This window comes from Lutra lutra, chromosome 3 (assembly GCF_902655055.1).
Source record: "Lutra lutra chromosome 3, mLutLut1.2, whole genome shotgun sequence".
Classification (NCBI taxonomy): Eukaryota; Metazoa; Chordata; class Mammalia; order Carnivora; family Mustelidae; genus Lutra; species Lutra lutra.
Genome location: NC_062280.1, coordinates 34,326,959 through 34,341,457, shown reverse-complemented (window position 1 = coordinate 34,341,457; position 14,499 = coordinate 34,326,959). Strand labels below are relative to the sequence as shown.

At 42.0% G+C, this 14,499-nt stretch overlaps 1 protein-coding gene across 12 annotated transcripts in view; it reads left to right on the top strand.

Moving 5' to 3' along the window:
• DOCK10 (dedicator of cytokinesis 10) overlaps positions 1–14,499 on the top strand; it is a 290,337-nt gene that overhangs the window by 215,875 nt on the left and 59,963 nt on the right. For all 12 annotated transcript variants that reach the window (XM_047721140.1, XM_047721142.1, XM_047721146.1 and 9 more), the window contains exons 26-27: positions 1,002–1,115; positions 3,874–3,945. In XM_047721140.1, the coding sequence (XP_047577096.1) occupies positions 1,002–1,115; positions 3,874–3,945 (186 nt within the window). The remainder of the gene's footprint in view (positions 1–1,001; positions 1,116–3,873; positions 3,946–14,499) is intronic.

Genomic DNA, 14,499 nt, shown 5'->3' with positions numbered 1-14,499 from the left:
GATATTACCCTCAGATGAGTTACAATTCATGAGGGGGGAAAAAAAGTCATATTACTCTTGATTTGGGCCAGTTTCATTATCTCTTAGCTTTGTCTTTCTCCTCTGCAATGAGCTTGGAGAAGTCAGGCTCCATCAGAGCAACTCAGGTGTCTATGAGTTGCAAAGTTCAAAGATACGATTATAAATCCTAATGTGAATGGGCTCCTGCTTTGAGTTTCTTGCCTGCCTTCACTCTTGATTATAGTGAAGTCTGGGTGGTGAATATTATGAAGAAATAACCTTTCTTGAGGCAAACCCAACTCATAAGTAAACCAGTATAATCAGGGATAAGAATTTTATATTTAAGATATGTGCATAAATGGGTACTGATACCCTTAAAATCTAGGAAGAAATACTGAAAATTAAAACTATTACATACATTCAGAAATGTACCCCAAAACCAGTCTTTCAAGAGAAAAAAAAAGTGAGCAGCATTTGTTATCTTACTGATGGCCAATGTTCATGAACCCTTTGTTAGCTGTGTCTGAGCATGAGGTGAAAGAAACTGGGCATGTGGGGAGCTCACCTACTGGCCTCTGGAAGGCACCTGCTTCCCCACTTGGCTATTTGAGTGGGTGCTCTACCCTTTCAGGATGAAGAAATGCTACCATGCCACCTGTTACCAGTGGAAGGAAGGAGAAGGGGAAATGTGTCCTGAGTAGGTGGGTCAAAGCCCTCCATGTTTCCTTGAACCCGCTAAATTGCTCTCTGGCTCTTTCCTTTGATTTCTGCAAAAAGAGTTTCAAGGAGAGCTTAGGTGAGCCGAGCCCTCTCTGTGCAAAGCCCTAAATAGGAACGGTTGTGTACTACTCTTATCATTGGGCCCTCATTGATTTCATGACAAAATTTGGCATGAGCAGATAATTGTGAAATACGAGTTATTCAAGTAACATAATTTTTGACGCTTTCTTTTCTTTTTTTTTTAAGTCTTTAACTTTTTTCACTTTCTGGGTTTCCTTCAGTTCGTGTTCAAGACCACGGCATCCAAGGAGAGAACAATACATGAGGAACTGGCTAAAAATGTGACTGGTCTTTTGAAATCAAATGACTCAACAACAGTAAAGCATGTCTTGAAGGTAAAGAATTTGAAACAATCCTTCAACAGCTAGCACAAGAGATCGCTTGCTCTCATCCCTGGAAGATAATAAGACTTATTGATTTCCATAGATCATTTCTCTTATAGTTTCTGGCATAAACATCATAAACTGTATTGAAACTGTAGTACATAAAAACATTAAGCAAAAGAGATCTGTGTCAAAGGAACAGAAAATATACAGTGGTCCCAGTGGAGTCCATTGGCCCACAGACAGAATGAGTAACTGTTAAGAATCATCTGAAATACTCCGAAGTGCTAACTGTAGCAAAAATAAAGTTTGTGGGGCTTTTAGGCACTGTAAGAGGAAATGTATCAACAAAAGGATTAGTGAGGTATTAATGAATATACTAACGGAGAGGAAACAGACAAAGCAACCATGGTTTGACTGCAGAAAGTTGAAACACATGCATTTGTAGGCACATAAAGATGGTGAGAAGCTTGTAAATAGATGACTAAATTATTATAGAAGAATGGACTTAGTCCCTAGTTAAATTAATTACCTATCATGACTTGACAGATGGATGATTGATTAGTACATAGCTGGAAAGTGAAGGCAGGATCAATAAACATCAACATGAGTTCCCTAAACTCAAATTATTCTAAGCCAAGCAGTGTGTTTAAATTAGTCTTATGAGTATATTCATTCTGTTCACGCAACAAAGATGTTCCAAGTGCCCCCCATGGGACGGGCACCAAACTCATCATTTGGCAGGCATCAGAGAATAGAATAAAGACCTCCACCCTTGGGAAGTTTGCATTCTACTGGAGAATAAAAACAATAAAGGACAGACATAGAAACAAAATTAATTAAATCGTGTATTAGAAAGTGAGAAGTGCTATAGGAAAAGAAAATGTTGAGCCAGAAAGGGGAGCTGGGTGCACTGGGGGTACAGAATGAGGTTTGCAGATTAAATAGAATGGTCAGGATAGAGCTCTGGAGAAGGCAAGCTTTAAGCAAAAAACGCAAAGGAAGAGGGGGAGTTGGCCATGTAGAACTGGCTTGGAGAACAGTAAAGGTAAAGGGGAGACATGTATAAAGTCACAAGGCAGCAACATGCCTGAAATGTAGGAGGGGCAGCAGAGAGACCAGTGTGGCTGGAGCGGGGGGAGGGGAAGGTGGCAATGGTAGGCAGGTAGTTAAGGCCTCCTGGGCCATTGCAAGGACTTTGGCTTCCACTCAGTGAAAGTGAGCTATTCGAGGGTCTTGAGCAGGAGTGTGACGTGAGCAGACCTGATGGTTGTGTAGGGAACAGACCTTAACGGGGTGAAGATGGTGTTGGAGTGCTCAGGGGGGTTGCTTGCCAGAGAAGCAGGCTTCTCTGGGGAGAGTCAGCCCTCAGTTAAAAGATGAGGTGAAGGGAACTTGGGAGAAATTGGACCTGCAGGAGACTTTGTTGATGTTGGACCATGCATTCCAGAAGGTATGGCAAGAGGGAGTCAGGAGCTAGGAAGCAGGGGCTGGGTGCACACAGAAAGGAATATGCGAGGCTGACAGATATTGGAGGACAGGAGGGGAGCAGGGTTTCTCTTATCAGAGACGAAGTGAGGCAAAAGATTTAATTTCATTAATCCTGGTGGACTCAAGATAAAAGGTAGAGGCAAGCCAGAGTGCTAAGAGGTGAGGCATGGTAAGTATTAGCTGCATTAAGAGGCAAATGTGGGGACATTGGGCATATGGTGAAAAATATCATTTCTGACAAGATGGGGAAAGGGGATTTTAACAATGTGCCTTGTGTTAATTATGAGTTCCATTTCCAAGATCAAGTGACCCCTTCGTTAAACCAGAGCTGTCTTGTTAGAATTCAGACCTCCTCTGCCTCTCCCCTCAGACAGAATTCTAGAGTTAGGGCTGTGTACTCAGGAGTTCTTAGCAGCATAGTTTGTCTCAGCTGAAATTGGATAGAATTCAAATGCCCGTCCATGGTAGAGCAGATACATAAAGTGTGGTCATGTATGTAATGCAGTGACAATACTAGACTCCCAGCTACGTGGCTCAACAGAAATGAATCTCAGGACAGAATCTGTTGAATGAAAAAGCCAATCACAGAAGATTCCATTTATATGGAGTTCAGTGGCAGGCAAAATTAAGTACTGCTTCCATGTATGAAATTGGTAGCAAAATTATGAAGTAAAGTAAGGGAATGATTAGCATTCATTTGAACAGAATTCAAAATTGTTATCTGTGGTGGAGAAAATGGGAGGGAGGCACATTCTTTAAACTGTACATAGACCACATATACTTTCTGTATCTGGATAGGAATGACCCTTAGACCTGAGAAAGAGAGACCTTCATGCAGGTACATGTTTTGATTTTCTCTAGCTACACACCTCCCCATAGGAAGAGGTGGGAGAGAAGCCAAGAGAAATGTCCATTGGGAACCCCTAACTCCCTTTCTGGACCTATAAGGATTCCCAGGAGACTCCCGCCTTAAGGGCTTACTGGCATATTCCTGGTTCTGCAAAGGCCTCTTTCCTAAGTCCATCCTTCAGAGGGGAAATCGTGATGCCAGAGTTTAAGTCCAGGCTGGAGGAAGAAGCACCTTAAAGTGGGAGAGAGTCACTGGTCTGTGGACAGCACTCAATTGTGCAGACTGGACGGTCATGTGTGCAGCTGGCCCATCCATTCCAAAGTACATTTTAAAATCAAGATTTATAATATTACATGTTGTAGAGCACAGAGTCATCATTATTTTGCTGTAACATAATAAATTTCTTACTGTCTTTTCTTTTTCTAATAGCACTCCTGGTTCTTCTTTGCAATTATCCTAAAATCAATGGCTCAGCACTTGATTGACACAAATAAAATTCAGGTAAGATCATAGGTAATACAATATTATCCAACAATTGTGCTGATGAATACGCTCTCATTAGTTCCATTTTTATTTACTTCGTAAAACTTAGCAATTTATGTAAATTGCTTTTTAAGTGAGAGAAATGATTGTGTGTGTCAGTACAGGTCCTTCAGAAGCCAGGACAAAATTAGAAGTGCAAAAAGATGAGGGGGAAGGACAAAAGGAACAGGAAGTTCTTCTTCTTTTTTTTTTTTTTAAGATTCTATCTATTTAAGAGATACAATGAGAGGAGAGAGCATGAGAGGGGAGAGGTCAAAGGGAGAAGCAGACCCCCCCACAGAGCAGGGAACCCCATGTGGGACTAGATCCTGGGACTCTAGGATCATGACCTGAGCCGAAGGCAGTTGCTTAACCAACTGGGCCACGTAGGTGCCCCAGGAGCAGGAAGTTCTAACACCTGTGGAAGGAGATGGGGAAGGAAAGAAGGAAGGTTGGCCAAAAATCACTCTGTAGTGGGAAGATTTTGGTTAGGCCAGTGTGCAATCTGAGAGCAGAAAATGTTCACTGGGAGACATCAGCATGGGGCTGATGGTCTGGTCTGATGTCTCTGCAAGCTCAGGTATTAACTTAAAGCAGCCTCGGGAGAGTGTGGCCTTGGCATGAGCACTTGAGTGGATCCCAAAAGTTAGCAACTATTTATGTTCTTCCTAGTAGATTTTTGTCTGGAAGGAACATCTGAGCTGTACATATCCATGGCTTCCACAGTCTTCTGTTTGGACCACGTGCTCCTGAACCTGCTCTTCCACAGTATATCTCAAGGCCCTACCTGATCTCATGATTTCCCTTCTCTTCTGTCCATTTTCTACCCCCTCACCCTCGGCCAGCACCTCTGAAGGTCTTGATGACTTACCACACTGTGGTGAGACCCAGCCCTCAAAGTGGTCCAGAGTGGTCTCTGCCTCTGGTAATCACACTCTACCCAGACTATTTGTAGTTACGATTGGGTAAGGAGGAATAAGAAGGACTCAAGTGGATTGACCACCTGAGTTCCACAGAGACTTCTCTACACTCCCATAGTGAGTAAGACCAAGGGGAACCTCTGACTCCACCCCTCTGCCACCAAGAGAGTAAATCAGAATACTGTTTTGGGTGGGGATGGTGGTGAACAGCGATATCATCTTTATTTTCACTCTTGGTCAGGAAGAGGCAGTGTCGGACCTTTCCACTAGGCCTTTTGCACTAGGAAAGTTCCACATGCCAAGCATCCACTGTAAGGTTACTTCAAATGCCAATTATGTCAATTATGCATAATGTATAAATACACATTTGCACCAGGTAAATAACTGTTGGGTGGATCTTTTGAGACCAGTGGACCCACGATTAACAGAATTATAGTCAGGACTCTTACTGGTCCCTGTAAGTTCCCACTCTAACAGGGTAAATGTCATGATTCTTTTGGCCTTCAGATATCAGTATCAACTCAGATCTTGTGTTTAATAGTGCTTGAAATATGTGAGTAATCCCCTCTCCTTAGTGTGGTCACCTGAGTAATTGCTGTAGGGTCCCTTGTAGAAGGATTGACAGAATCATGGCGGTATATGCTTATTGAAGTATTGCTGGGGTTGTCTTTTAGAGACTCCCTCTCTTCTTCAATCAGTGTGTATCAGATCAGAAAATTGACTCAGGTCCAGGAACAGAGAAAGGTATCAGGAATATTTTTTGGAGCAAGCATCCTCATCTTCTGACAGTCCATTCCTGCCCTCTTGGTGGATTAAACACTGTCATTGTTGGTTGCTGTATATTTTTCCCAGAGGGAACCCACACATTATTAACTGGCTCTACAACTACGTGAGAGTCTAGCCCCTTTGGCTGCCCTCCAACCTTGCCATCTGTTAGGATAATCACAGGCCTCTGGCTCCTAGAGATTAAATAACATCACATGGTCCCTGCTACTTTGGTGAACATCATCTCCATGGCTGTTAGTGAGACAGCACTGTGACTGCCTGTCTCACCTGCAGATGGGAGACCCCTGATCTTCTGAGGGATGTCGGTCCCACAAACTTCTTTATGGCTTTGGTGTGGATGGTGTGTCGTGGATGGACCTTCCTATAGAACTTGACCATCCAGTGGGCCTTCTGGTCTCAATATATGCATTCCTATATATCCACTTTCCTCTGCCTCTTTGTTCCTTCCTCTGTCATTTGCAAGGGCACCTCAAGCATTCTCATTTTCCTTTGCTTAGAATGTGCTATCTCTAGGGTTCTAAGAGCCATCCTAACAATGAGAACAGGATTAATTCATCCCAAGTCCTGATAAAGTGCCCCATGTCAATGAGTTTTAACTTATTCACTCTCCTTTATGGCCCCCTTATCAAAACACATTTAACATTCAATCTCAAAGGAATTCCCATGGCTCCTGCTTGGCACAGGTCAGCTACCTTTTAGAGCTCCTTGGGGTATATTCTCTGTCTTATCTTCTCAGGCACAGCAGGTTCATAACTGGGTTAAGCTGGGACTTAACTCCAGTTATTAGCCTGAGCTCCAAGGGAGAAGGGACATCTCCTGAAGGATTTGCCTACTGCCTTGCAGGGAAAGGTTTTTGCAATGTCTCCCACAGGGAGAAATGTGATCTCCTAGTAGGGAGGTATTGGGCACTTATACTAGTGCTGAGGGCTCAGGGAAATGTGCAGAGCCATCATGCTGAGGTCAACCACCCAGATTTCCCCAGCCATGCCTCCACACCACAGGTCTCTCCAGCCATGGCTTGACCCAAGCATAACAGATCTGCCTTGTCTGGACATTTAATCATCTCTGGAGCTCCTTAACTTATCCCTAAGGTCTTATATTTGCTTTTCAGCTGTGTCCACTCTCCCTCTTCCAGAGATAAAAACCTCCTGTCTGGAAGGAAAAGAAAATCTAATGTGAAGATAAAAATGATCCCTATCTCTCTGTTTTTAAGCAGTGTTGGAGTTAGGAAACTTCACCACAAATCCTTGCCCTACCACTAACTCGATGGATGATAAAAAAGACATTTAATATCTCAGAGCCTGTTTTCTCATCTAACAGGTAAAAAGAACAGTTTGGACTAAAATCCTTTCATTCCCATGAGTACATGTCTACTCAAATATGACACAGACATGCTTATGAACAGTTAAGAATAAAGGCATTCATCATGGGCCACGTCTTTGTGTCTAACAATTTATCTTCATTGATTCCAGTTGCCTTCTCACTGTCCCCTTCAGGGGCAACCCCACAGTCCAGTTTTCTTCCAGGGACCATCACCTTCCAGATTTCTAACCATCTCCCTGCATCACAGTAGGAAAGACCTGATATGATCATTTGACCGAAAAGCATTCATAATAAACACCTCTGAAGCTATCTGCTTTTTCTTTCTTTCTTTTTTTTTTTCAATTGGGAAGTGTAAGGTTTTTCCCACCATTAAAACAGTTTTTGTCATTATGGAGTGTGGGAGATTTGAGGAGGTCAGAAAAGATGCCTGGTGAAGTCCCCTGAGAGGCAGATAGCACCACACGATGACCTCTGCTGTCTTGACCAAGGCAAGCTTCTGTTTAAGAGGAACTGTTGGATGCCTTCTCTGCACTCATCTCTAGTGGCAAAAGGTTCATTGTACTGGCTAACCTTTTGCTTCCCATCAATGTCTTGTTCCTAAAAAACTGCCAAATGCCTGAATGTCAGCCCATGCATTCTGTGTCTGCTCCTGGCGACCTATGTAGTACCATAGTCCAGATTCTCCCATCCTGTTTTGGCTCTTTTGCTTGAGATTAGACTATGCCACCCCCTTGCCCCCTTTCTTCCTCTGTCTTGAGACAGAAATCCACAATCCTTGGAGCAGAAATTCTCCCACCTTGAGCTTTGGAGATATACTTCTGGAGAACAGTTAAAAATACTACTCGTGAGGGGAGGAGTCAAGATGGCGGAGAAGTAGCAGGCTGAGACTACTTCAGGTAGCGGGAGATCAGCTAAATAGCTTATCTAAAGATTGCAAACACCTACAAATCCAACGGGCGATTGAAGAGAAGAAGAACAGCAATTCTAGAAACAGAAAATCAACCACTATCTGAAAGGTAGGACTGGCGGAGAAGTGAATCCAAAGCGACTGGAAGATAGACCATGGGGGGAGGGGCCGGCTCCCGGCGAGCGGTGGAGCAACAGAGCACAAAATCGGGACTTTTAAAAGTCTGTTCCACAGAGGGACATCGCTCCAGAGGCTTAACTGGGGTGAAGCCCAGGCGGGGTCAGCGCGGCCTCAGGTCCCGCAGGGTCACAGAGTGTCGCAAAGCTTACCGGTATTAGAACAGGGAAGCCGGCTACAGATACAGAGCTGAGGAGTGAGCTCTCAGCTCGGGGTTACCTTGAACCGGTCGCAGGCTCGGTCAGCTCGGAGCGCGGCCAGAGGCCAGGGTGAAGGGAGTAATTGGGCGCTGTTCTCTAAGGGCACACTGAGGAGTGGGGCCCCGGGCTCTCGGCTCCTCTGGGCTGGAGACCGGGAGGCCGCCATCTTCATTCCCGTCTTCCAGAACTCTACGGAAAGCGCTCAGGGAACAAAAGCTCCCGAAAGCAAACCCAGCAAACCCTAGCTGATTACTCAGCCCGGCCCCGGGTAAGGGCAGTGAAACTCCACCTGGGGCAAAGACGCTTGAGAATCACTACAACAGGCCCCTCCCCCAGAAGATCAACGAGAAACCCAGCCAGGACCAAGTTCACCTACCAAGGAGTGCAGTTTCAATACCAAGGAGAGCGGCGGAATTCCAGAGGAGAAGAAAGCAAAGCATGGAACTCATGACTTTCTCCCCATGATTCTTTAGCCTTGCAGTTAATTTAATTTTTTTTTCTCTTTCAATTGTTTTTTCTCTTCTTCTGCTAATTTTTTTTAACTTTTACCGTTTTCTTTTCTAACGTTTTTTAAATAGTTTATCTAATATATATATTTTTTTCCTTTTTATATTTTTTATCAGCTTTCTTTTTTTAATAGTTTCTTTTTTTTTTTTCTTCTGAACCCCTTTTTATCCCCTTTCTCCCCCCTCATGATTTGGGATCTCTTCTGATTTGGCTAAAGCATATTTTCCTGGGGTTGTTGCCACCATTTTAGTATTTTACTTGCTCCTTCATATACTCTTATCTGGACAAAATGACAAGGCGGAAAAATTCACAACAAAAAAAAGAACAAGAAGCAGTACCAAAGGCTAGGGACCTAATCAATACAGACATTGGTAACATGTCTGATATAGAGTTCAGAATGACGATTCTCAAGGTTCTAGCCGGGCTTGAAAAAGGCATGGAAGATATTAAAGCAACCCTCTCGGGAGATATAAAAGCCCTTTCTGGAGAAATAAAAGAACTAAAATCTAACCAAGTTGAAATGAAAAAGCTATTAATGAGGTGCACCCAAAAATGGAGGCTCTCACTGCTAGGATAAATGAGGCAGAAGAAAGAATTAGTGATATAGAAGACCAAATGACAGAGAATAAAGAAGCTGAGCAAAAGAGGGACAAACAGCTACTGGACCACGAGGGGAGAATTCGAGAGATAAGTGACACCATAAGACGAAACAACATTAGAATAATTGGGATTCCAGAAGAAGAGGAAACAGGGGAGCAGAAGGTATGTTGGAGAGAATTATTGGAGAGAATTTCCCCAATATGGCAAAGGGAACAAGCATCAAAATCTAGGAGGTTCAGAGAACCCCCCTCAAAATCAATAAGAATAGGTCCACACCCTGTCACCTAAAAGTAAAATTTACAAGTCTTAGTGACAAAGAAAAGATCCTGAAAGCAGCCCGGGAAAAGAAGTCTGTAACGTACAATGGTAAAAATATTAGATTGGCAGCAGACTTATCCACAGAGACGTGGCAGGCCAGAAAGAGCTGGCATGATATATTCAGAGTACTAAATGAGAAAAACATGCAGCCAAGAATACTATATCCAGGTAGGCTATCATTCAAAATAGAAGGAGAGATTAAAAGCTTCCAGGACAAACAAAAACTGAAAGAATTTGCAAATACCAAACCAGCTCTACAGGAAATATTGAAAGGGGTCCTCTAAGCAAAGAGAGACCCTAAAAGTAGTAGATCAGAAAGAAACAGAGACAATATACAATAACAGTCACCTTACAGGCAATACAATGACACTAAATTCATATCTCTCAATACTTACCCTGAATGTTAATGGGCTAAATGCCCCAATCAAAAGACACAGGGTATCAGAATGGATAAAAAAACAAAACCCATCTATATGTTGCCTACAAGAAACTCATCTTAAACCCGAAGACACCTCCAGGTTTAAAGTGAGGGGGTGGAAAAGAATTTACCATGCTAATGGACATCAGAAGAAAGCAGGAGTGGCAATCCTTATATCAGATCAATTCGATTTTAAGCCAAAGACTATAATAAGAGATGAGGAAGGACACTATATCATACTCAAAGGAACTGTCCAACAAGAAGATCTAACAATTTTAAATATCTATGCCCCTAATGTGGGAGCAGCCAACTATATAAACCAATTAATAACAAAATCAAAGAAACACATCGACAATAATACAATAATAGTAGGGGATTTTAACACTCCCCTCACTGAAATGGACAGATCATCCAAGCAAAAGATCAACAAGGAAATAAAGGCCTTAAATGACACACTGGACCAGATGGACATCACAGGTATATTCAGAACATTTCATCCCAAAGCAACAGAATACACATTCTTCTCTAGTGCACATGGAACATTCTCCAGAATAGATCACATTCTTGGTCCTAAATCAAGTCTCAACCGTTATCAAAAGATTAGGATCATTCCCTGCATATTTTCAGACCACCATGCTCTAAAGCTAGAACTCAATAACAAGAGGAAATTTGGAAAGAACCCAAATACATGGAGACTAAACAGCATTCTCCTAAAGAATGAATGGGTCAACCAGGAAATTGAAGAAGAATTGAAAAAATTTATGGAAACAAATGATAATGAAAACACAACGGTTCAGAATCTGTGGGACACAACAAAGGCAGTCCTGAGAGGAAAATATAGAGCGGTACAAGCCTTTCTCAAGAAACAAGAAAGGTCTCAGGTACACAACCTAACCCTACACCTAAAGGAGCTGGAGAAAGAACAAGAAAGAAACCCTAAACCCAGCAGGAGAAGAGAAATCATAAAGATCAGAACAGAAATCAATGAAATAGAAACCAAAAAAACAATAGAACAAATCAACAAAACTAGGAGCTGGTTCTTTGAAAGAATTAATAAGATTGATAAACCCCTGGCCAGACTTATCAAAAAGAAAAGAGAGAGGACCCAAATAAATAAAATCATGAATGAAAGAGGAGAGATCACAATGAACACCAAAGAAATACAGACAATTATAAGAACATACTATGAGCAACTCTACGCCAACAAATTTGACAATCTGGAAGAAATGGATGCATTCCTAGAGACATATAAACTACCACAACTGAACCAGGAAGAAATAGAAAGCTTGAACAGGCCCATAACCATTAAGGAGATTGAAACAGTCATCAAAAATCTCCAAACAAACAAAAGCCCAGGGCCAGATGGCTTCCCGGGGGAATTCTACCAAACATTTAAAGAAGAACTAATTCCTATTCTCCTGAAACTGTTCCAAAAAATAGAAATAGAAGGAAAACTTCCAAACTCATTTTATGAAGCCAGCATCACCTTGATCCCAAAACCAGACAAGGATCCCATCAAAAAAGAGAACTACAGACCAATATCCTTGATGAACACAGATGCAAAAATTCTCGCCAAAATACTAGCCAATAGGATTCAACAGTACATTAAAAGGATAATTCACCATGACCAAGTGGGATTTATTCCAGGGCTGCAAGGTTGGTTCAACATCCGCAAATCAATCAATGTGATACAACACATTAATAAAAGAAAGAACAAGAACCATATGATACTCTCCATAGATGCTGAAAAAGCATTTGACAAAGTTCAGCATCCCTTCCTGATCAAAACTCTTCAAAGTGTAGGGATAGACGGCACATACCTCAATATTATCAAAGCCATCTATGAAAAACCCACCGCAAATATCATTCTCAATGGAGAAAAACTGAAAGCTTTTCCGCTAAGGTCAGGAACACGGCAGGGATGTCCGTTATCACCACTGCTATTCAACATAGTACTAGAAGTCCTAGCCTCAGCAATCAGACAACAAAAGGAAGTTAAAGGCATCCAAATCGGCAAAGAAGAAGTCAAACTATCACTCTTTGCAGATGATATGATACTATTGTGGAAAACCCAAAAGACTCCACTCCAAAACTGCTAGAACTTGTACAGGAATTCAGTAAAGTGTCAGGATATAAAATCAATGCACAGAAATCAGTTGCATTTCTCTACACCAACAACAAGACAGAAGACAGAGAAATTAAGGAGTCCATCCCATTTACAATTGCACCCAAAACTATAAGATACCTAGGAATAAACCTAACCAAAGAGACTAAGAATCTATACACAGAAAACTATAAAGTACTCATGAAAGAATTTGAGGAAGACACAAAGAAATGGAAAAATGTTCCATGCTCCTGGATTGGAAGAATAAATATTGTGAAAATGTCTATGCTACCTAAAGCAATCTACACATTTAATGCAATTCCTATCAAAGTACCATCCATTTTTTTCAAAGAAATGGAACAAAGAATCCTAAAATTTATATGGAACCAGAAAAGACCTCGAATAGCCAAAGCAATATTGAAAAAGAAAGCCAAAGTTGGTGGCATCACAATTCCGGACTTCAAGCTCTATTACAAAGCTGTCATCATCAAGACAGCATGGTACTGGCACAAAAACAGACACATAGATCAATGGAACAGAATAGAGAGCCCAGAAATAGACCCTCAACTCTATGGTCAACTCATCTTCGACAAAGCAGGAAAGAATGTCCAATGGAACAAAGACAGCCTCTTCAATAAATGGTGTTGGGAAAATTGGACAGCCACATGCAGAAAAATGAAATTGGATCATTTCCTTACACCACACACGAAAATAGACTCAAAATGGATGAAGGATCTCAATGTGAGAAAGGAATCCATCAAAATCCTCGAGGAGAACACAGGCAGCAACCTCTTCGACCTCAGCCGCAGCAACATCTTCCTAGGAACATCACCAAAGGCAAGGGAAGCAAGGGCAAAAATGAACTTTTGGGATTTTATCAAGATCAAAAGCTTTTGCACAGCAAAGGAAACAGTGAACAAAACCAAAAGACAACTGACAGAATGGGAGAAGATATTTGCAAATGACATATCAGATAAAGGGCTAGTGTCCAAAATCTATAAAGAACTTAGCAAACTCAACACCCAAAGAACAAATAATCCAATCAAGAAATGGGCAGAGGACATGAACAGACATTTCTGCAAAGAAGACATCCAGATGGCCAACAGACACATGAAAAAGTGCCCCATATCACTCGGCATCAGGGAAATACAAATCAAAACCACCATGAGATATCACCTCACACCAGTCAGAATGGCTAAAATGAACAAGTCAGGAAATGACAGATGCTGGCGAGGATGCGGAGAAAGGAGAACCCTCCTACACTGTTGGTGGGAATGCAAGCTGGTGCAACCACTCTGGAAAACAGCATGGAGGTTCCTCAAAACGTTGAAAATAGAACTACCCTATGACCCAGCAATTGCACTGCTGGGTATTTACCCTAAAGATACAAACATAGTGATCTGAAGGGGCACGTTGCGCCTGAATGTTTATAGCAGCAATGTCTACAATAGCCAAACTATGGAAAGAACCTAGATGTCCATCAACAGGCGAATGGATAAAGAAGATGTGGTATATATACACAATGGAATACTATGCAGCCATCAAAAGAAATGAAATCTTGCCATTTGCGACGACATGGATGGAACTAGAGGGTATCATGCTTAGCGAAATAAGTCAATTGGAGAAAGACAACTATCATATGATCTCCCTGATATGAGGGAGAGGAGATGCAACATGGGGGGTTGAGGGGGTAGGAGAAGAGTAAATGAAACAAGATGGGATTGGGAGGGAGACAAACCATAAGTGACTCTTAATCTCACAAAACAAACTGAGGGTTGATGGGGGGAGGGGTGTTGGGAGAGGGGGGGTGGGGTTATGGAATTGGGGAGGGTATGTGCTATGGTGAGTGTTGTGAAGTGTGTAAACCTGGCGATTCGCAGACCTGTACCCCTGGGGATAAAAATATATGTTTATAAAAAATAAAATTAAAAAAAAAATACTACTCGTGTATTTTCCAGTCAGAGCACCTTTATGTTAAGAGTGGGAGTGGGCCTCAAGGGGAGTCTGAGAGGAAGAGAAAAAGAGAGTGAAACAGGGAACATCAAAGTCCACGGTGTCAACACGTGGCCTTGTGTGAAGACAATGTCGGTGCTGGTCTGCTTCATGCATCTTAGAGAATTAACAAAAGGAAAAGAGGACATCTACAAATGTGCTTTGATTATTTAAAAAATGAATGTTGCTTTCATGTAGAAGAATTATTTGCTCTTATTTCCCAAGGTATACGGAGCAGAATGAAAATGATGCATGTAATTAAATTCCTTGGGTTTATTTGT